The sequence below is a fragment of the Loxodonta africana genome, chromosome 3 (genome assembly GCF_030014295.1).
Source record: "Loxodonta africana isolate mLoxAfr1 chromosome 3, mLoxAfr1.hap2, whole genome shotgun sequence".
NCBI lineage: Eukaryota > Metazoa > Chordata > Mammalia > Proboscidea > Elephantidae > Loxodonta > Loxodonta africana.
This window is the reverse complement of record NC_087344.1, coordinates 194,767,992-194,790,629: the sequence shown is the minus strand read 5'-3', so window position 1 is coordinate 194,790,629 and position 22,638 is coordinate 194,767,992. Positions and strand designations below refer to the sequence as shown.

At 44.5% G+C, this 22,638-nt stretch overlaps 1 protein-coding gene across 1 annotated transcript in view; it reads right to left on the bottom strand.

The window, feature by feature from the left end:
* FCRL6 (Fc receptor like 6) overlaps positions 1–22,638 on the bottom strand; it is a 41,876-nt gene continuing 19,238 nt past the window's right edge. Inside the window, 10 exon segments of the mRNA XM_064280008.1 lie at positions 1–141; positions 811–993; positions 5,648–5,706; positions 6,531–6,675; positions 6,874–7,138; positions 7,140–7,288; positions 7,444–7,590; positions 7,593–7,823; positions 9,094–9,243; positions 20,712–20,980. Coding sequence (XP_064136078.1) covers positions 62–141; positions 811–993; positions 5,648–5,706; positions 6,531–6,675; positions 6,874–7,138; positions 7,140–7,288; positions 7,444–7,590; positions 7,593–7,823; positions 9,094–9,243; positions 20,712–20,980 — 1,678 coding nt within the window. The 3' untranslated portion in view covers positions 1–61.

Below are 22,638 nucleotides of genomic sequence, written 5' to 3'. Positions count from 1 at the left end.
TGGTGGTGGTAGGCCCAGAAATTCCCCTTGACATTAGCAAAGATGTCACTTTGGCTGGAGATCACTCATCTTTACTCCTTTTTGGGATTGTATGCACTACAGAGTAGATAGCACCTTTATCTTTCTCACTCTGGTGATGCACTAGAAGGAATGGGGCTGAAATAGGACCCACCTGACTCTCCCACCTCAAGATTTCTGACCTTCTGAAGACACTTAAGGAAGGAAGCCAATCAATCAGGGGCTCCCCTGTTATGGTATAACTGGAGGTGGGAGTTAGTCATCAATATAGGGATGTCCACTTTGTCTGGAGGTACCTGGCCCCCTTAGCAGATTCTAGCAGCTTCCCGACCCCTACACTGTTTAAACCAGAGGTTGACAAACTTTTTTTGTAAAGGACCACATAGTAAATATTTTAGGCTTATGGGCCATATAGTCTCTGATGCAACTACTCAACTCTGTAGTTGTAGCACAAAAGCAGCCATAGTCAATATGTACACAAATGAGTGTGGCTATGTTCCAATAAAACCTTATTTACAAAATAAGGCAGGGGGCCAGGTTTGGCTCATGGGCCATAGTTTGGCCTAAAACCTGCCTGCCCTATCTCTTGGCTTTCTTCCTGCTTCCTTCTCCCACCTCCAACTCCACAGCAATTGTTCTTCAAACCCTTCCCACAAGCCATTAATTTCCCTTCTCCAGATGTCTCTGACTCCTAAGACTCAAGACTCAGGAAGTCTTCCTTCCTCTTCCTCCTCTTTCAAGGCCTCTGACTATCTTCATGGACAGACCATGGTCCTGTGGGAAAGTCCTTACCATTGGTGTACAGTGGGCACTGCTTTCCAGCTGGAGCCGGGGGTGGATTCTGAGGTGGAAGGGGCCTGTCATGGATTGGATTATGTCCCCCCAAAAACGTGTATATTGACTTGGTAAGGCCATGATTCCCAGTATTCTGTGGTTGTCCTCCATTCTGTGATTGTAATTTTTTTTTTTTTATAACTTTTATTAAGCTTCAAGTGAACGTTTACAAATCCAATCAGTCTGTCACATATAAGTTTACATACATCTCACTCCCTACTCCCACTTGCTCTCCCCCTCTTGAGTCAGCCCTTTCAGTGTGATTGTAATTTTATGTTAAAGAGGATTAGGGTGGGATTGTAACACCCTTGCCAGGTTGCATCCCCAGTCCAATGCAAAGGGAGTTTCCCTGGTGTGTGGCCTGCACAACCCTTTATCTCTGAAGAGAAAAAAGGAAAAGGAAGTAAGCAGAGATTGGGGACTTCATACCACCGAGAAAGCTGTGCTGGGAGCAGAGTGCATCCTTTGGACCTGAGGTTCCTGGGCTGAGATGCTCCTAGACCAAGGGAAGACTGGTGACGAGGACCTTTCTCCAGAGCTGACAGGGAGACAAAGCCTTCCCCTGGAACTGGTGCCCTGTATTTGAACTTATAGCCTACTAGAGTGTGAGAGAATAAACTTCTCTTTGTTAAAGCCATCTACTTGTGGTATTTCTGTTACAGCAGCACTAGACGACTAAGACAAGGCCCTAGGAAATACAAAGGCACAAGTCACTGAGCATCCCTCAGAGAGCAGGCTTGACAGTGGGGACAGAAAGGCTGTGAGAAAGAATGCCAATGGAGGCTGCTGGAGGTCTGGGCCCTGCTTCATTTATGAGGGTTAATTCACAGATTTGGACAATGGTTAATTTTTATGAGATGTTTCCTTTGAAAAATACACTAGACGGTGAGACGGCTTCGTAGGAAATCAAAAGCAGGGAGGAAGCAGTTTCAGAAAAGATAGGTTACACCTTGGAATGGAAAGGGTCCAGGCCACCAGGCAGACTGCTTTACAGAAGGAGGAAAAGCTAATAATCTTTGACCATACACCATGTGCCACAGACTGGGTCAGGAAATTGAAATGTAATATCTACTTCATGTCTTAGCACCTAACCTAGTGACTGGCATATAGTTGGATCTCGGAAGAACCTCCCTCCCTAATTCTTTGGAGGTGGCACAATGCTTAGGCACTTTGCCACTAACTGAAAAGTTAGAGGTTTGAACCAACCAACGACTCCATGGAAGAAAAGACCTGACAATCTGCTCCTGTAAAGATTGCAGCCTAGGAAGCTCTATGGGGCAGTTCTCCTCTGTCCTGTAGGGTTGCTATGAGTTGGAATCGACTCAGTGGCACACAACAACAACGATATTCTTCACAACAGTCTTGTAAAGGTTGATACTATTATCTCCATTTTATAGATGGGGTATCTGAGGCTCAGAAAGGTGACTTCTCCAATGTCATATAGTTTAATCCAAGTTTGTATGCTTTTTCTCCGATAGCACACTGCCTTTGTGATACCAGGTGCTTTCAGAACTTGAAAAATTTGCTCCTGGGATGGGAATTAAGTCATGAGTGGATTTTAGAACAGCTGGCTCATGTCTGAGGCCCAAGAAATAGTCATTAGCTCTAACAGCAAGGATGCACCAGGATCACAGGTAGGATCTGTGGAAATGACTCCTCCTGTAAAACCTGTGGGCATTTATGGAGACTCAGACAGGCCCCTGGTTATTAAATACTCCCTAACTCACATGTAAGGGCTGTGTGTTCTGTGTCTTCATTCAATGAAGAGCTCCCTGAATTCAACGGAACCCTGTTTTATAGGTGAGACAACAAGGTAGTGCAATGAACACTTTTAAACAAACAAACCAGAGCTTGTACGTCTAGGTGAGTGCTGTCATGTTTGAAGTAGACTCCTTACATGACCAATCCATTTTCCAGTGACACCATCATTGGTCAAAGCGTTTTGAAAAACACTTTCAGAAGTACTAAAATGCATTGCTGTCGAGTCAATTCTGACTCACAGCGACGCTACAGGACAGAGTAGAACTGCTTCACAAGGTTTCTAAGGCTGTAATCTTTATGAAGCAGACTGTCACGTCTTTCTGCCATGGAGTGGGAGCCAAGTGCTTTAACCACTGCACCACCAGGGGCTCCTTTTAGAACTACAGTCTACTGAGTATCTTCGGTGGTGGCCTGTTTTTTGTTTGCTGAGGAATGGCTATGCTATCTGGAAATGGTTAAGGTCCCTTCAGAGCTGGGTATGGAGAACGAAGCTGTCGAGCTGTTTTTCTTGCGTACCTAAAGGATTGGGCCTGAAGGTGGTTTTCCAGGAGACATTCTAAAGAAAGTTTTGTGCCCCTGAAATTCTGACATATTACACTCGCCACCAGGAGTCCTATTTGCATGAAAGACAGGTCCCTTAATAAAAACCAGCCCTGCTACTCCAATGTTGGCAGTGAAGGGAGTAGAATCTTTACATGGAGAGGGAAGCTCTTTTGTTCCCTGTGAGGGGCGACTTCCTCTTCAAAGTCTCTCACCAGGGACTGCTGCTCACCTTGCTTGTCTGGGGCTGGGGAGGGAGGGAGCTGTGCTCTGCCTTCAATGCTCTGACCCAGATGAGAGTGGACAGAAACACTTGTGTTAATGGGCTAGACTGGGCCATTCAAATGAGGCTTTGCAGGATGGGAGAACTCACAGATCAAGCTCATGGTTCCTGTCCGTGGATGGAATTGTGTCCCTGCAAAATATGGATTGGAATCTTAAGCCCTGTACCTATGGATGTAACCCCATTTTGGAATAGGCTTTTCTTTGTTATGTTAATGAGGCCATGTCAGTGTGGGTGTGTCTTAAACCTAATCATTTCTGAGATATAAAACGAGCAGATTAGGCACAGAGAAACAAGCACAAATGGGAGAAAGATAGGTGCCACATGGAGATTGCCAAGGAATCAAGGAACACTGAGATCAGGGCTTCGAACTGGTTCATTTTGGTCCAAACCCCTGCTGAGAATTTTCATTTACACCCCCAGATATACTGAATCAGAATCTACAGTTTAACAAGATCCCCAGGTGATTCTAATGTATGATAAATTTTGAGACCCGCTGTTCAGTTGTTCTCAGAATTGGTCCCTAACCAGCATCATTAGCATTGCCTGGGAACTCTTTAGAAACGCAAATTCTCAGCACGGGTTCAAATCAGAATGAACCGATTTGAAGCCCTGGCTGAGAAGAACACTACAGAAGCTGAGACAAGGATTTTCCCCCAGAGTGCACAGAGAGAGAGCCTTCCTCTAGAGCCTGTGCTCTCATTTGGACTTCTGAACTCCTAAACTGTGAGAAAATAAATTTATGTTTGTTTAAGTCACTCACTTGTGGTATTTCTGTTACAGCAGCACTAAGGAACTAAGGCAGTTCCCTGCTCCAGCTGTCTCTCCATCTACCTGTGGGCCTGCCTCCATCCTTCTCCTACCATACAAAAACAAAAACCAAACTCGGTGCCGTCGAGTCGATTCTGACTCATAGCGACCCTATAGGACAGAATAGAACTGCCCCAAAAGTTTCCAAGGAGCGCCTGGCGGATTCGAACTCCCGACCCTTTGGTTAGCAGCAAAGCACTTAACCACTATGCCACCAGGGTTTCCAATTTGGAACAGGTAAGACCTGTTTTAACATATACCTGTATGTTTTTTTTTTTTTTTTGTATGGTAGGAGACTGAAACCCTGGTGGCATAGTGGTTAAGTGCTATGCTGCTAACCAAAGGGTCAGCAATTCGAATCCGCCAGGCACTCCTTGGAAAGTCTTTGGGGCAGTTCTATTCTGTCCTATAGGGTCGCTATGAGTCGGAATTGACTCGACAGCATTGGGTTTGGTTTGTTTTTTTTTTACCTGTAAGGAACCCAGACTGAAGGCTATAGGGAAGGGGGATGGGAGTTGGATAGACTAAGACTGGTCAATTAAAAAGGAGAGAGGAAGGGGGAGGCTAGCCCGAGTCCTGACTGGGGTGCCTGGTGAAGCTGGGGACTTGATCTAGGGCTGGAAGAAACCCTTCCAGGCATCTTGGCTGATGATCAGAGATGGATGCTTTGAATGCATGCCTGGGTGGTCTTCCTCAAAAGGTAGGCTGGCTCAGCTCCTGAGAAACTCATCCACAAATTCTTCAACAGAAGGAGCTGCAAACTTGCATAAGTAAATCTAACTTCAGAGGCCTAAGAGAGCAATCGCTTTTTTCCTAGACAAATAGGAAATAAGAATGTTGCTCCTGGGGAGGAAGTAGGGCGGAGGCTGGTTGATTTGAAGCCCTAGGAACAAAACTGGCACTAAGTAGCTTTGGCACTGATTCTCAATCCCTTGAATGTGGCCTGAGGCAAGCAAGGGTTAGAGTTGGAATAAACATGTAACCACCTAAAGTGATTGCTTTGAAAGCCAACATTCTTTTGGAAATACAAATACTGGTTTGTTAAAAACAAACAAACCAGGAGCCCTGGTGGTACAGTGATTAAGAGCTTGGCTGCTAACCAAAATGTTCTGCAGTTTGAACCCACCAGCCATTCCTTGGAAACCCTGTGGGGCAGTTCTACTCTGTCCTATAGGGAATCGACTGCACAACGATGGATTTGGTTTTTGTTTGATTTAGGCTCATTACATTGCAGTCCTACTATGGGTATACTAGTGATATTAGACTTAAGTCTAGGATCAAGTTTTTGGTCACATATTCACACATTTAGGCTTAATTATCATTAATAAGACAGGAAGAAGAGAGTCTGTAAATCAAAATCAATAGATAATCTAGAAATGTCATCTGACAATTTTCACCTGCTTGTCACTGTAGAGTCCTCTACATCTGGATCTTCACCAGACTTTTCATCTTCCATGGCTCTGATGAGAGGAGTTGGAGAACGGACAACAGGCTGCGTGGAGGCCCCACAGGGGTGATCTGCTTAGACTAGAATGAGAATACACTGAGCACCCACTATGTGCCAAGGCAATATGTTACTGTCCTAGGTACTTGCTATCTCATTAACTTAAACTCCCGCAATGACCGCAGAGGGAGATAATTTAGTGAGTCTTGAAATGAAATAGCAGTAAATAGCAGAGTTTGAACTTCAAAGTGAAATTATCTGACGCCCAGACCACTGCTTGGTCCTTTCTACCCTGTTTCCTTTCTGGCAGTTAACATCTACTGAGCACTCACCTACGGCACAGTTTTGAACAAGATGAGTGTGCATGCATGTACGCGCACGTACACACTGTAGTCCTCATTCTTTCCTTCTCTAAGAAGCAGACCAGAGTCCTGCTGAGTTTAATGGGAGAGACTGTTGGAGGTCTTTGGTTTTTTTCACAGTCATATTCACAGGCACAAGTCATCTTTCAAACGTGAGGGACACCGATATACATTGTGTTTGGCTGGAAGAATTTCCCAGTTTGCATTTGTCTTCATGCCTGTTTGTGTAGCAGTTTGTGTGCATCTGCGGGTGGCTGTGAGCAAGTGTGACAGTGTCTGTGTGTGTGTTGGTGTCTATATGTTTTGGAAGCTGTAAGCATCCTTCCATATGCCTTTTTGTGTGAGGTATGAAGAGAAGTCCCTCTTTCCACCCAACACTCAGGAGAAGGGAGTGGCTGGTCTTCTTATGCCCTGGCCTCCCAAAGGCTGAGTAGTGACTGGGTAGGGATTCAGCAACCAAGAAAACCATGAAGGTTACTGATCTGCTTTTCTCCAGGGTCTGAAATAACCCAGAGGTGCAGAGGCGATGACCATCACACCAAGGCTTAGAGGCAGCCAGGTGCTACTTGTAGGGGTGGACAAGACCTGAGGATCTGGGGTGGGAGGGGTGACAATGAGCATTGAGGACAAGATTCAGAAATGCATGCCAGACTAGCATAGAAGGTGCAGAACAACTGCAGTAGGGGGACCTGTCTGGCCATGTAGATGAGGATGAGGATGGCTCAGGATGCCAGCATGGATGGGCAATACCATAGCTGATCACAGTCCTCCCATTCTCCGTGGACTTCAGTGTTTCTCCCCAGATTTCAGTGGGCAGATGCTCCAAGGAAGGGCTCCGTCAGTACGGTGGCTACTATGGTTCCAGCACTGTGGCAGGCATGATTGGAGGTTCAAAGAGGAGTGAGGCCTGACCCTGCCAGCTAGCTGGGCCTCAGAGGTTCTAAGGGGACAAGGCATACCACCTAGGAAGAGCTTTCTGGACTCACTTATTGGTCTGGAAACACTGTTCACAGCCTCGCAGGAGTTCCTGGAGTCCTGCCCTGACGTCACCAGGAGGAAGAGGGAGAAGGCTCCGCTCCGGGGGGCCCGAGTGGTTTTCCAGAATCTCCCCATTGAGGTGGAACCAGTATAGAATGGGAGGGGAGCCCCTCTCAGGCTCACAGAGGAGCTTCACCACATCTCCCCAGAAAAGCCAGTCCCCAGGTCATAGGATGAGCAGGGGATGAGACATAGGTGCTAGGGGACAAACACAGGTGGGGAGGGTCAGCTGGATGCCCAGTCTCGGCTGGGAGGTGCTGCTCTCTCCTCCAGTATGGGACCCTCTCCCACTCTCAGGGGTCCCATTGCCTGATGCTCAGACCCCTGGGGATGCTCCACCCTCCCCCATTTACCATGCACCCTGATCTCCTTCTGGGGGCTCTGTTTCTGGACCTGGCCACCCTCAGTGTCTGCGTTGCACCAGTACAACCCAGAGTCTCCCTGCTTGGTTCCTGGGATCCATAGTTCTGGGTGGAGGCCCCTGCCCTGCAAGGTCCGACATCCTTGTGGAAGGAGAAGAGGAGCCAGGAGGCCAACCTCTGAGGGTGCAGCTTTGTCTGACATCTTAGGGTCACTGGGCTTCCCTCATGGGGTGCAAGAGAGGGGACAATGCTCAGCACAGGAGAAGCAGGCCCAGGCTCAGAAGAGGCGACCTGGGACAACAAAGTCTCTGGATGTCGAGGACGGCACTCCCAGCCCACAGCCCCCCACCCCAACAGGAGACATTTCACCCCTAGGACCTATCTTCTTCTTCTTTTTTTTTTTTTTAAATAATTTTTATTGTGCTTTAAGTGAAAGTTTACAAATCAAGTCAGTCTGTCACATATAAGCTTATATACACCTTACTCCATACTCCCTCTTACTCTCCCCCTAATGAGTCAGCCCGCTCCCTCCTTCCAGTCTCTCCTTTCATGATGATTTTGCCAGTTTCTAACCCTCTCTACCCTCCTATCTCCCCTCCAGACAGGAGATGCCAACACAGTCTCAAGTGTCCACCTGATACAAGTAGCTCACTCTTCGTCAGCATCTCTCTCCCACCCATTGTCCAGTCCCTTCCATGTCTGATGAGTTGTCTTTGGGAACGGTTCCTGTCCTGGGCCAACAGAAGGTTTGGGGACCATGACCGCCAGGATTCCTCTAGTCTCAGTCAGACCATTAAGTCTGGTCTTTTTATGAGAATTTGGGGTCTGCATCCCACTGTTCTCCTGCTCCCTCAGGGGTTCTCTGTTGTGCTCCCTGTCAGGGCAGTTATCGGTTGTGGCCGGGCACCATCTAGTTCTTCTGGTCTCAGGATGATGTAAGTCTCTGGTTCATGTGACCCTTTCTGTCTCTTGGGCTCATAGTTATCGTGTGACCTTGGTGTTCTTCATTCTCCTTTGATCCAGGTGGGTTGAGACCAATTGATGCATCTTAGATGGCCGCTTGTTAGCATTTAAGACCCCAGACACCACATTTCAAAGTGGGATGCAGAATGTTTTCATAATAGAATTATTTTGCCAATTGACTTAGAAGTACCCTTAAGCCATAGTCCCCAAACCCCTGCCCTTGCTCCACTGACCTTGGAAGCATTCAGTTTATCCCGGAAACTTCTTTGCTTTTGGTCCAGTCCAGTTGAGCTGACCTTCCGTGTATTGAGTGTTGCCTAGGACCTATCTTCTTTTCCTGATCAAGCAGCTCCGAAATGACTCCACCACAGCCTCAACCTGAGCCCCTCTGGAATCCTGGAGTGTCAGAGCCAGCAGAGGCCTTAAAGGCCATCTTGTCCAGAGAGGGGAAGGAGCCGGCCCATGTTATTAATGGGGGTCAGTGGCAGGGCTGGGTCAGGGTTCTCCCCACCAGGAGATCCCCTCTCCTGTCCCTAGGTTTGGATGTGCCCAGGGTAGAGGGGTGAGGGGTGGCCCATCTGAACAGCATCATGGGACACCTCTGGGCCCCTGGATTGGCCCAGTTCCAGGAGTGGCCAGAGAGAGGTCCTTCCTAGAGTGCTGCTGACCTTCAGAGACCCATCCCTGAGCAGCACTCTACACCTCTACCCCCAGCTAATGGCTTACCTTGGACGTGAACCATGGCAGTCCCCATGGTTTCTCCACCCAGTTGTGGGATATATATCACCTGCCCAGTGCGGCTGTACTGGCCATTGCTCTTCATTGTTGCTGTCCCATGGACAGGGGCTGGTTGTTCTTAGAGGAATTCTCTGTCTTTGTAGAACTTCGCCTGGGACAGTGCTGCATTGTTCCTGCCCTGACCACAGAATTAGGGCGTCTCCTTCAAGCACAGGGTCTGACCTGGCTTGGAGCAGCCACCAGACTGAGACAAAGGGACAGGGTCAATGTTGGTTCTTCAGGTCCCACCAGTCCACTCTTCTCCCTCTGTCTCCCAGCCCAAGTCCTCCCACTGGGGACAGAGGGTTCCTAGACGACACCTTCCCAGCTGTTACTGGTTGGTGGCTCCCTTCGTTCATGCCATTTAGGACCAAGCGGGGCTTTACCTTCCTTTGCTTCCTCTCCTTTTTCCTCGTTTCTCCTTGCTCTTCTCTTCTTCTTGTCTTTACTCCTCTCTCCCTCTGTCCCCTCCTCTCCCCTCCTTGTACTTCTCTCTGGTCCTTTTCCCTCCCTTCTTCCTTGTTTCCTTTCATATTGGATTTTCCTCTATCATTCTTACCAGGCTTGGCTCAAGTTGGGTTCATTCCATTCATTGTCTTGGTTCATTCCTTCTGACGTAATTCCCGCTCCCCTGGAAGGGCTTTCTATCCCCTGGCTGCCTCAGTGTGATTCTCTATGCAGTATCTACCTCTGAGTATAGCTGAACCCTCACCTGCCAGATGAGGGCAGGGGTTGCTGGTACCACAGCCTGGGCTTGTTGCCTCTGCCTTTCCTTGTCAGGGATTCTCCAGGCCCAGCCTCCTCCTTTACTGGTAGCAGGGAGTTTCCCCTTCTACAACAGTTGTTTCCTCTCTGTCCTCACTCCTAAAATGCAGTCTCTGCTCCAAGGCAGACAAGACAAAAGCTCCTGGGGACCCAGTATCATCTGCAGGGAAGTCTCAGGCTGGGCCTGTCCTCAGGCCATGCTTCTTTGACAAACCAGATGCCAGCAGTCCCAGACAGCCTCAGAAGCCAGGACTGAAGGCCTGAGATCAATGACGAGCAGATAAAGCCCTGAATTGAGTCCCAGCACATCCCTGCCTTGGGCACAAAAAACTATCCTCTGCCTGGATGTCCCTGGATCCAGGACTCAAATCCCTAACCCTAGAAGTACTGATGCTTACAGAGTTACTGAGCATTGAGCCTCCCAAATCTGCTCTTTTCAGCAGCGTTAAGTGTTGGTTTGAGCCTCCTCCCCTGGGCATAGCAGAGCGTGCCCTTATAGGTCAAAATGTTCATAGATCAGAGTTATTTCCTATTGGACAGAAGCTCCATGGAGATCAGTGGGAAAGGATTGGCTGGAGGCCAGGGATAGCTGAGGAAGAAAAGAAGATTGGTCTATAGAACACAGTCTATAGGTGCTTGTTTTTGTGAACATAGAAGGGAAGGAACGAAGTCCAGGGCCTTCTTGAGGGGAGAATACAGAGGATACAGAGCTATACTAAGAAGAAAAGACAGAGGTCAAAGCTGCTTTTAAGGGAATAGAATGGAGGCCAAGAACCACCCTAGGGGGACTTGAGCCACCCTCCGACTTGGACCAGTAAAATCCCAGGTGTCTCCCCTTCCTGAGCATTGACCAAGACTATGAGGAAAGGCCCAGTTTGGTGCTGCTCTGTAGATGCTGTTGGGAGACCCAGTGGTTCTGTCCTGTTTCCAACCATTAGGTTTTGGCCCAGAGACACACTTGGAGATGGAAGGGTCATGAACAAGGCTCACCAGATTTCCCACCACAGGGAACTGAAAGAAAACAAAGCAATAGAATTAGGTTAGGTAGCAGAAAGAACTTTCTGACAGGGAGGCCTGTCACCTCAACAATGGGTGCTTATATCCTTCAATCAACCAACCAGCCAACCATCCAACCAGCCAACCAACCAACCACCCAAACATGCAACCATCTAACCACCCAAGCAATCAACATTTATGGTGGACTCACTGCCTGGAATCCTCTGCCCCATCACAGTTCAAATGTCACCTCCTCAGACAGGCCTTCTCTGTGGTCCCAACCAAAAGAATTCCCCCCAATCACTATCACAACTCCTCATTATGCTATGTTCATAGCACGTATCACTCTTTGAAATTATCTTATTTGTTAAATCACCTACTTATCACCTGTCTTCCTCAGTCTGTAAGCTCCATGAGAGCAGGGCCCTGCCTGTCTTGCCATATTTCCTAAGCCTAGGACCTGTGTTTGGAACATAGTATTCAATAAGTGTCTGTTGAAATGAATGCATAAATGCTTTCTTTGTGCCCATCCCTGTGGAGAGAACTACAAACAAGACAAATGCATCTCACACTGTACTTATACCTTGTACAATTTTGGATTAAAATTCTTTTTTTTTTTTAATTGTGCTTTAGGTGAAAGTTTACAGAGCAAATTAGTTTCTCATTAAACAGTTAATATGCAAATTGTTTTGTGACATTGGTTGCCGACCCCATAATGTGAGAACACTCTCCCCTTCTCCACCCCCGTTGCCCTGTTTCCATTTGTCCAGTTTTTCTGTCCCTTCCTGCCTTCTCATCTTTTGGGCTATTGTGCCCATTTGTCTTGCATACTTCATTGAACTATGAAGCGTGTTCCTAACATGTGTTACTGTTGGCCCTATAGACCTGTCTTATCTTTGGCTGAAAAGCGAATCTCAGGAGTGAGTTCAGTACTGAGTTAAAAGGGCGTCTGGGGGCCACATTCTCAGAGTTTCTCCAGTCTCTGTCAGAACAGCAAGCCTGATCTTTTTTTTGAATTTGAATTTTGTTCTACATTTTTCTCCTGCTCTGTCTGGGACCCTCTATTGTGATCCCTGCCAGAGCAGTTGGTGGTGGTAACCAGGCACCACCTAGATGTTCTGGGCTCAGTCTGGTGGAGGTTGTGGTCCATTAGTCCTTTGGACTAACCTTTCCCTTGTGTCTGGTTTTCTTCATTCTCCTTTGCTCCAGCTGGGATAGGACCAGTAGATGTATCTTAGATGGCCACTTGCAGGCTTTTAAGACCCCAGATGCTACTTAATACAGTCAGATGTAGAACTTTTTCTTTACAGGCTACATTATGCCAATTGAGCTAGATGTCCCCTGGGACCATGGTCCCCAGCTCTCAGCCCAGTAGCTTGGTCCCTCAGGGCATTTGGATGTGTCTGTAAAGCTTCTATGACTGTCCTGGACAAGTTGTGCCGACTTCCCCAATATTGTGTACTGTCTTACGTTCACCAAAGTTACCATTTAACTACTATCTTGTTGTTAGGTGCCGTCAAGTTGGTTCTGACTTACAGCGACCCTGTATGTGCAACTGAACAAAAAACTGCCTGGTCCTGTGCCATACTCATAATCTTTATTATGCTTGAGTGCATCATTACAGCCACTGTGTCAATCCATCTTGTTGAAGGTCTTCCCCTGTTTTGCTGACCCTCTACTTTACCCAGCATGATGTCCTTCTCCAGGGACTGATCCCTCCCGATAACATGTCCGAAGAATGTGAGATATAGTCTCACCACCCTTGCTTCTAAGGAGCATTCTGGCTGTACTTCTTCTGAGACACACTTGATCACTCTTTTGGCAGTCAGTGGTATATTGAATATTCTTCCCCAACATCATAATTCAAAAGCATCAATTCTTCTTTGGCCTTTCTTATTCATCATCCAGCTTTCATATGCATATGAGGTGACTGAAAACACTGTGGCTTGGGTCAGGCGCACCTTAGTCTTCAAGGTGACGTCTTTGCTTTTCAACACTTTAAAGAGGTCTTTTGCAGCAGATTTGCCCAATATAAGGCATCTTTTGATTCTTAACTGCTGTTTCCATGGCTGTTGATTGTGGATCTGAGTAAAATGAAACCCTTGACAACTTCAATCTCTTCCCATTTATCATGATGTTACCCATTGGTCCCGTTGTGAGGATTTTTGTTTTCTTTATGTTGAGGCGTAATCCATACTGAAGGCTGTGTTCTTTGATCTTCATTAGTAAGTGCTTCAAGTCCTCTTCACTTTCAGCAAGCAAGGTTGTGTCAGCTGCATAATGCAGGTTGTTAATTAGTTTTCCTCCAATTCTAATGCCCTTATCTTTTTCTTATAGTCCAGCTTCTTGGATTATCTGTTCAGCATGCGGATCTAATAAATATGGTGAAAGGATACAACCCTGATGCACACCTTTCCTGACTTTAAACCACACGGTATCCCTTTGTTCTGCTCGAATGACTGCCTCTGGATCTATGTACAGGTTTTCCTCATGGGCACAATTAAGTGTTCTGGAATTCCCATTCTTTGCAATGTTATCCATAATTTGTTATGATCCACACAGTCGAATGCCTTTGCATAGTCACTAAAACACAGCTAAACATCCTTCTGGTATTCTCTGCTTTCAGCCAGAATCCATCTGACATCAGCAATGATATCCCTGCTTCCATGTTCTCTTCCAAATCCAGATTGAATTTCTGGTAGTTCCCTGTTGATATACTGCTGCAGCTGCTTTTGAATGATCTTCAGCAAAATTTTACTTTTGTGTGATATTAGTGATATTATTTGATAATTTCCACATTAGGTTGATTACCTTTCCTGGGGATAGGCATAAATATGGATCTCTTCCACTCAGTTGGCCAAGTATCTCTCTTCCACATTTCTTGGCATAGATGAGTGAGCACTTCCAGTGCTGCATCCATTTGTTGAAACACCTCAACTGGTATTCCATCAATTCCTGGAGCCTTGCATTTTGCCAATGCCTTCAGTGCAGCTTGGACTTCTTTCCTCAGTACCATTGGTTCCTGATCATATACTAACTCCTAAAATGGTTGAACCTCCACCAGTTCTTTATGGTATAGTGACTCTGTGTATTCCTTCCATTTTCTTTTCTTTTTTTTTTTAATTAACTTTTATTAAGCTTCAAGTGAACATTTACAAATCCAATCAGTCTGTCACATGTAAGTTTACATACATCTTACTCCCTTCTCCCACTTGCTCTCCCCCTATTGAGTCAGCCCTTTCAGTCTCTCGTTTTGTGCCAATTTTGCCATCTTCCCTCTCTCTCTATCTTCCCATGCCCCCTCCAGTCAAGAGTTGCCAACACACTCTCCAGTGTCCACCTGATTTAATTAGCTCACTCTTCATCAGCATCTCTTTCCCCCCCGCTGACCAGTCCCTTTCATGTCTGATGAGTTGTCTTCGGGGATGGTTCCTGTCCTGGGCCAACAGAAGGTCTGGGGAGCATGGCCCCTGGGATTCCTCTAGTCTCAGTCAGACCATTAAGTTTGGTCTTTTTATGAGAATTTGGGGTCTGCATCCCACTGATCTCCTGCTCCCTCAGGAGTTCTCTGTTGTGCTCCCTGACAGTGCAGTCATCGATTGCGGCCGGGCACCAACTAGTTCTTCTGGTCTCAGGATGATGTAGGTCTCTGGTTCATGTGGCCCTTTCTGTCTCTTGGGTTCTTAGTTGTCGTGTGACCTTGGTGTTCTTCATTTTCCTTTGCTCCAGGTGGGTTGAGACCAACTGATGCATCTTAGATGGCCGCTTGTTAGCATTTAGGACCCCAGACGCCACATTTCAAAGTGGGATGCAGAATATTTTCATAATAGAATTATTTTGCCAATTGACTTAGAAGTCCCCTCAAACCATGTTCCCCAGACCCCCGCCCCTGCTCCGCTGACCTTTGAAGCATTCATTTTATCCCGGAAACCTCTTTGCTTTTAGTCCAGTCCAATTGGGCTGACCTTCCTTGTATTGAGTATTGTCTTCCCCTTCACCTAAAGCAGTTCTTATCTACTGATTGATCAATAAAGAACTCTCTCCCTCCCTCCCTCCCTCCCCCCTTCGTAACCACAAAAGTATGTGTTCTTCTCCGTTTTTTCTATTTCTCAAGATCTTATAATAGTGGCCTTATACAATATTTGTCCTTTTGCCTCTGACTCATTTCGCTCAGCGTAATGCCTTCCAGGTTCCTCCATGTTATGAAATGTTTCAGAGATTCATCACTGTTCTTTATCGATGCGTAGTATTCCATAGTGTGAATATACCACAATTTATTTACCCATTCATCCGTTGATGGACACCTTGGTTGCTTCCAGCTTTTTGCTATTGTAAACAGAGCTGCAATAAACATGGGTGTGCATATATCTGTTTGTGTGAAGGCTCTTGTATCTCTAGGGTATATTCCGAGGAGTGGGATTTCTGGGTTGTATGGTAGTTCTATTTCTAACTGTTTAAGATAACGCCAGATGGATTTCCAAAGTGGTTGTACCATTTTACATTCCCACCAGCAGTGTATGAGAGTTCCAATCTCTCCGCAGCCTCTCCAACATTTATTGTGTTTTTTGGATTAATGCCAGCCTAGTTGGTGTGAGATGGAATCTCATCGTAGTTTTAATTTGCATTTCTCTAATGGCTAATGATTGGGAGCATTTTCTCATGTATCTGTTGGCTGCCTGAATATCTTCTTTAGTGAAATGTGTGTTCATATCCTTTGCCCACTTCTTGATTGGGTTGTTTGTCTTTTTGTGGTTGAGTTTTGACAGAATCACGTAGATTTTAGAGATCAGGTGCTGGTCAGAGATGTCATAGCTGAAAATTTTTTCCCAGTCCGTAGGTGGTCTTTTTACTCTTTTGGTGAAGTCTTTAGATGAGCATAGGTGTTTGATTTTTAGGAGCTCCCAGTTATCTGGTTTCTCTTCATCATTTTTGGTAATGTTTTGTATTCTGTTTATGCCCTGTATTAGGGCTCCTAGGGTTGTTCCTATTTTTTCTTCCATGATCTTTATCGTTTTAGTCTTTATGTTTAGGTCTTTGATCCACTTGGAGTTAGTTTTTGTGCATGGTGTGAGGTATGGGTCCTGTTTCATTTTTTTGCAAATGGATATCCAGTTATGCCAGCACCATTTGTTGAAAAGACTGTCTTTTCCCCAGTTAACTGACACTGGTCCTTTGTCAAATATCAGCTGCTCATATGTAGATGGATTTATATCTGGATTCTCAATTCTGTTCCATTGGTCTATGTGTCTGTTGTTGTACCAGTACCAGGCTGTTTTGACTACTGTGGCTGTATAATAGGTTCTGAAATCAGGCAGAGTGAGGCCTCCCACTTTCTTCTTCTTTTTCAGTAATGCTTTGCTTATCTGGGGCTTCTTTCCCTTCCATATGAAATTGGTGATTTGTTTCTCTAACCCCTTAAAATATGACATTGGAATTTGGATCAGAAGTGCGTTATATGTATAGATGGCTTTTGGTAGAATAGACATTTTTACTATGTTAAGTCTTCCTATCCATGAGCAGGGTATGTTTTTCCACTTAAGTATGTCCTTTTGAATTTCTTGTTGTAGAGCTTTGTAGTTGTCTTTGTATAGGTCTTTTACATCCTTGGTAAGATTTATTCCTAAGTATTTTATCTTCTTGGGGGCTACTGTGAATGGTATTGATTTGGTTATTTCCTCTTCGGTGTTCTTTTTGTTGATGTAGAGGAATCCAAGTGATTTTTCTATGTTTATTTTATAACCTGAGACTCTGCCAAACTCTTCTATTAGTTTCAGTAGTTTTCTGGAGGATTCCTTAGGGTTTTCTGTGTATAAGATCATGTCATCTGCAAATAGTGATAACTTTACTTCCTCCTTGCCAATCCGGATACCCTTTATTTCTTTGTCTAGCCTAATTGCCCTGGCTAGGACTTCCAGCATGATGTTGAATAAGAGCGGTGATAAAGGGCATCCTTGTCTGGTTCCCGTTCTCAAGGGAAATGCTTTCAGGTTCTCTCCATTTAGAGTGATATTGGCTGTTGGCTTTGCATAGATGCCGTTTATTATGTTGAGGAATTTTCCTTCAATTCCTGTTTTGGTAAGAGTTTTTATCATAAATGGGTGTTGAACTTTGTCAAATGCCTTTTCTGCATCGATTGATAAGATCATGTGGTTTTTATCTTTTGTTTTATTTATGTGATGGATTACATTAATGGTTTTTCTGATATTAAACAAGCCTTGCATACCTGGTATAAATCCCACTTGATCAGGGTGAATTATTTTTTTGATGTGTTGTTGGATTCTATTGGCTAGAATTTTGTTGAGGATTTTTGCATCTGTGTTCCTGAGGGATATAGGTCTATAATTTTCTTTTTTTGTAATGTCTTTACCTGGTTTTGGTAACAGGGAGATGGTAGCTTCATAGAATGAGTTGGGTAGTATTCCGTCTTTTTCTATGCTTTGAAATACCTTCAGTAGTAGTGGTGTTAAGTCTTCTCTGAAGGTTTGGTAGAACTCTGCAGTGAAGCCGTCCGGGCCAGGACTTTTTTTTGGTTGGAAGTTTTTTGATTACCGTTTCAATCTCTTTTTTTGTTATGGGTCTATTTAGTTGTTCTACTTCTGAATGTGTTAGTTTAGGTAGGTAGTGTTTTTCCAAGAATTTATCCATTTCTTCTAGGTTTTCAAATTTGTTAGAGTACAATTTTTCGTAGTAATCTGAAATGATTCTTTTAATTTCATTTGGTTCTGTTGTGATGTGGTCCTTCTCGTTTCTTATTCGGGTTATTTGTTTCCTTTCCTGTTTTTCTTTAGTCAGTCTAGCCAATGGTTTATCAATTTTGTTAATTTTTTCAGAGAACCGGCTTTTGGCCTTGTTAATTCTTTCAATTGTTTTTCTGTTCTCTAATTCATTTAGTTCAGCTCTAATTTTTATTATATGTTTTCTTCTGGTGTCTGATGGATTCTTTTGTTGCTCACTTTCTATTTGTTCAAGTTGTCGGGACAGTTCTCTGATTTTGGCTCTTTCTTCTTTTTGTATGTGTGCATTTATCGATATAAATTGGCCTCTGAGCACTGCTTTTGCTGTGTCCCAGAGGTTTTGATAGGAAGTCTTTTCATTCTCTTTGCATTCTATGAATTTCCTTATTCCCTCCTTGATGTCTTCTATAACCCAGTCTTTTTTCAGGAGGGTATTGTTCATTTTCCAAGTATTTGATTTCTTTTCCCTAGTTTTTCTGATATTGATTTCTAGTTTCATTGCCTTGTGGTCTGAGAAGATGCTTTGTAATATTTCGATGTTTTGGACTCTGCAAAGATTTGTTTTATGACCTAATATGTGGTCTATTCTAGAGAATGTTCCATGTGCACTAGAAAAAAAAGTATATTTTGCAGCAGTTGGGTGGAGAGTTCTGTATAAGTCAATGAGGTCAAGTTGGTTGATTGTTGTAAGTAGGTCTTCCGTGTCTCTTTTGAGCTTCTTACTGGATGTCCTGTCCTTCTCTGAAAGTGGTGTGTTGAAGTCTCCTACTATAAATGTGGAGGTGTCTATCTCACTTTTCAATTCTGTTAAAATTTGATTTATGTATCTTGCAGCCCTGTCATTGGGTGCATAAATATTTAATATGGTTATGTCTTCCTGATCAATTGTCCCTTTTATCATTATATAGTGTCCTTCTCTTTCCTTTGTGGTGGATTTAAGTCTAATGTCTATTTTGTCAGAAATTAATATTGCTACTCCTCTTCTTTTTTGCTTATTGTTTGCTTGATATATTTTTTTCCATCCTTTGAGTATTAGTTTGTTTGTTTCTCTAAGTCTAAGGTGTGTCTCTTTTAGGCAGCATATAGATGGATCGTGTTTCTTTATCCAGTCCGTGACTCTCTGTCTCTTTATTGGTGCATTTAGTCCATTTACATTCAGCATAATTATAGATAAATAAGTTTTTAGTGCTGTCATTTTGATGCCTTTTCATGTGTGTTGTTGGCCATTTCATTTTTCCACATACTTTTTTGTGCTGAGACGTTTTTCTTAGTAAAATTGTGAGATCCTCATTTTCATAATGTTTAACTTTATGTTAGTTGAGTCGTTACGTTTTTCTTAGCTTTTTTCTTGAGTTATGGAGTTGATATTCCTTTTTGTGGTTACCTTATTATTTACCCTGATTTTTCTAAGTAAAAACCTAGCTTGTATCGTTCTATATCGCCTTGTATCACTCTCCATCTGGCAGTTCAATGCCTCCTGTATTTAGTCCCTCTTTTTGATTATTGTGATCTTTTACCTATTGACTTCCATGATTCCCTGTTATGTGTATTATTTTATTTATTTATTTTTTAGAATTAATCTTAATTTGTTTGTTTTTGTGCTTTCCCTATTTGAGTTGATATCAGGACGTTCTGTTTTGTGACCTTGTATTGTGCTGGTACCTGATATTATTGGTCATCTGACCAAACAATCTCTTTTAGCATTTCTTGTAGCCTTGGTTTGGTTTTTGCGAATTCTCTAAACTTGTGTTTATCTGTAAATATCTTAATTTCGCCTTCATATTTCAGAGAGAGTTTTGCTGGATATATGGTCCTTGGTTGGCAGTTTTTCTCCTTCAGTGCTCTGTATACGTCGTCCCATTCCCTTCTTGCCTGCATGGTTTCTGCTGAGTAGTCTGAACTTATTGATTCTCCCTTGAAGGAAACCTTTCTTTTCTCCCTGGCTGCTTTTAAAATTTTCTGTTTATCTTTGGTTTTGGTAAGTTTGATGATAATATGTCTTGGTGTTTTTCTTTTTGGATCAATCTTAAATGGGGTTCGATGAGCATCTTGGCTAGATATGCTTTCGTCTTTCATGAAGTCAGGGAAGTTTTCTGTCAGGAGTTCTTCAACTATTTTCTCTGTGTTTTCTGTCCTCCCTCCCTGTTCTGGGACTCCAATCACCTGCAGGTTATCCTTCTTGATAGAGTCCCACATGATTCTTAGGGTTTCTTCATTTTTTTAAATTCTTTTATCTGTTATTTTTTCAGCTATGTTGGTGTTGATTCCCTGGTCCTCCAGATGTCCCAGTCTGCATTCTAATTGCTCGAGTCTGCTCCTCTGACTTCCTATTGCGTTATCTAATTCTGTAATTTTATTGTTAATCTTTTGGATTTCTACATGCTGTCTCTCTATGGATTCTTGCAACTTATTAATTTTTCCACTATGTTCTTGAATAATCTTTTTGAGTTCTTCAACAGTTTTATCAGTTTGTTCCTTGGCTTTTTCTGCAGTTAGCCTAATTTCATTTGTGATGTCTTTAAGCATTCTGTAAATTAGTTTTTTATATTCTGTATCTGATAATTCCAGGATTGTATCTTCATTTGGGAAAGATTTTGATTCTTTTGTTTGGAGGGTTGTAGAAGCTGTCATGGTCTGCTTCTTTATGTGGTTTGATATGGACTGCTGTCTCCAAGCCATCACTGGGAAACTAGTTTTTCCAGAAAATCTGCTAAAAAAAAAATGCAGTCAGATCCCTATCAGAGTTCTCCCTCCGGCTCAGGCTATTTGGATGTTAATGGAGCCGCCTGGGGAGGATGGGGGAGGGATCAGAGAGCTAGGAGTGTAGCACCTCAGAATATAGCCAGTGTTGTTTGTCTTACTTGGAATGACTCTTATATCTGAGATTTCTGCGGGGCGCATCGCCTATACGTACTGGCTGTGTGGAGATTGCCCCCCGGGGGGTCTGGCCCGCTGCGTCATGGTCAGATCCTCTGCTGTCAGCCCCACCCCCAAGGTTAAGGCTCCTCTACTGGGGCGGAGCACTCCTGACTCCAAAATCAGTCGCTGCCTCCCGGGGACTCCCTGTCCCTCCAGCCGCATCGTGCGCTGCTCCCGTGAACTGGGTGGGCTCCCCCCGCCCCGGGGTCAGCTCAGGAGAGCGGAGCAGCTCTCCGTGCCTGAGCCGCGACTGCGCGTCCCGGCTGGGACGCCACTCTCCCCGCTGCAAGACCAGCCACTGCCTCCCGGGGACTTCCTCCACTGGCTGCGCCGCCACGCTGCCTGCGCAAACTGGCTGGGCCCGCGCGAACTGGCTGGGACCGCCCCAGGGTCAATTCAGGGGGACAGAGCTGCACCCCGCGCTCACGCCCCGCCGGCGCCTGCCAAAATCCCAGCGGGACGGTTCCCCGGCTGGGACGCTGCTCTCCCCGCTCCAAGACCAGTCACTGCCTCCCGGGGACTTCTCCCACCGACTGCGCCGCCACGCTGCCCGCGCCAACCGGCTGGGCTCCCTTCTGGGATGGGTTCGGGGGCTAGGGCTGGGCCCCTTGTCTGTGCCGTCTGCCCCCCTGGGCTCTGCCCCAAATCAGGCTCCGAAGGTCACCTGACTGGTACGCTGGCTTCTGGCTCTGAAAACAATTGCTGTCTCCCCATATTTGTTCGTTCTCCGTCTCTAAATCTGTGTTTGTTGTTCAGAGTTCGTAGATTGTTATGTATGTGATCGATTCACTTGTTTTTCCGAGTCTTTGTTGCAAGAGGGATCCGCGGTAGCGTCCACCTAGTCCGCCATCTTGGCCCCGCCCCCTCTCTTCCATTTTCTTTTAATGCTTCCTGCATCTTTTAATACATTTCCTGTAGAATCCTTCCCTATTGCAACTCAAAGCTTGAATTTTTTCAGCTTGAGAAATGCCAGGCCTGTTCTTCCATGTTGGTTTTCTATTTCCAGGTCTTTGCACATGTCATTACAATACTTGTCTTCTCTAGTCCCCCTTTGAAATCTTCTGTTCAGCTCTTTTACTTCATCATTTCTTCCTTTAGCTTTAGCTACTCAGTGTTCAAAAGCATGTTTCAGAGTCTCTTTGGTCTTTCCTTTCTTTCCTGTCTTTTAAATGACCTCTTGCTTTCTTCATGTATGATGTCCTTGAAGTCTTTCCATAACTCGTCTGGTCTTCAGTCATTAGTGTTCAATGATTCAAATCTGTTCTTGAGATGGTCTCTAAATTCAGGTGAGATATGCTCATGGTCATACTTTGGATTTTGTGGACTTCTAATTTTCTTCAGCTGCAACTTGAAATTATATATGAACAATTGATGATCTGTTCCACAGTCAGCCCCTGGCCCTGTTCTGACTGATGATATTAAGCTTTTCCATTGTCTCTTTCCACAGATGTAGTTGATTTGATTCCTGTGCATTCCATTTGGCGAGATCCATGTATATAGTTGCAGTTTATGCTGGTGAAAAAAGTATTTGGAATGAAGACTTTTTTGGTCTTTCAAAATTCTATCATGGGATCTCCAGCAATGTTTCTATCACCAAGGCCATATTTTCCAACCACTGATCCTTCTTCTTTGTCTTCGACTTTCACATTCCAATCACCAGTAATATCAATGCCTCCTGATTGCATGTTTGATCAATTTCAAACTGCAGAAGTTGATGAAAATCTTCAGTTTCTTCATCTTTGACCTTAGTGGTTGCTGTGTAAATTTGAATAATATTTGTATTAACTGGTCTTCCTTGTAGGTGTATGGATGTTATCCTACCACTGACAGCACTGTACTTCAGGATAGATCTGGAAATGTTCTTTTTGACGATGAATGCAATGCCATTCATCTTCAATTTGTCATTTCCAGCATAGTAGATCATATGATTGTCTGATTCAAAATGGCCAATACCAGTCCACTAATGCCTCGGATATCAATGTTTATGTCTTCCATTTCATTTTTGATGTTTCCAGTTTACATAGATTCATAC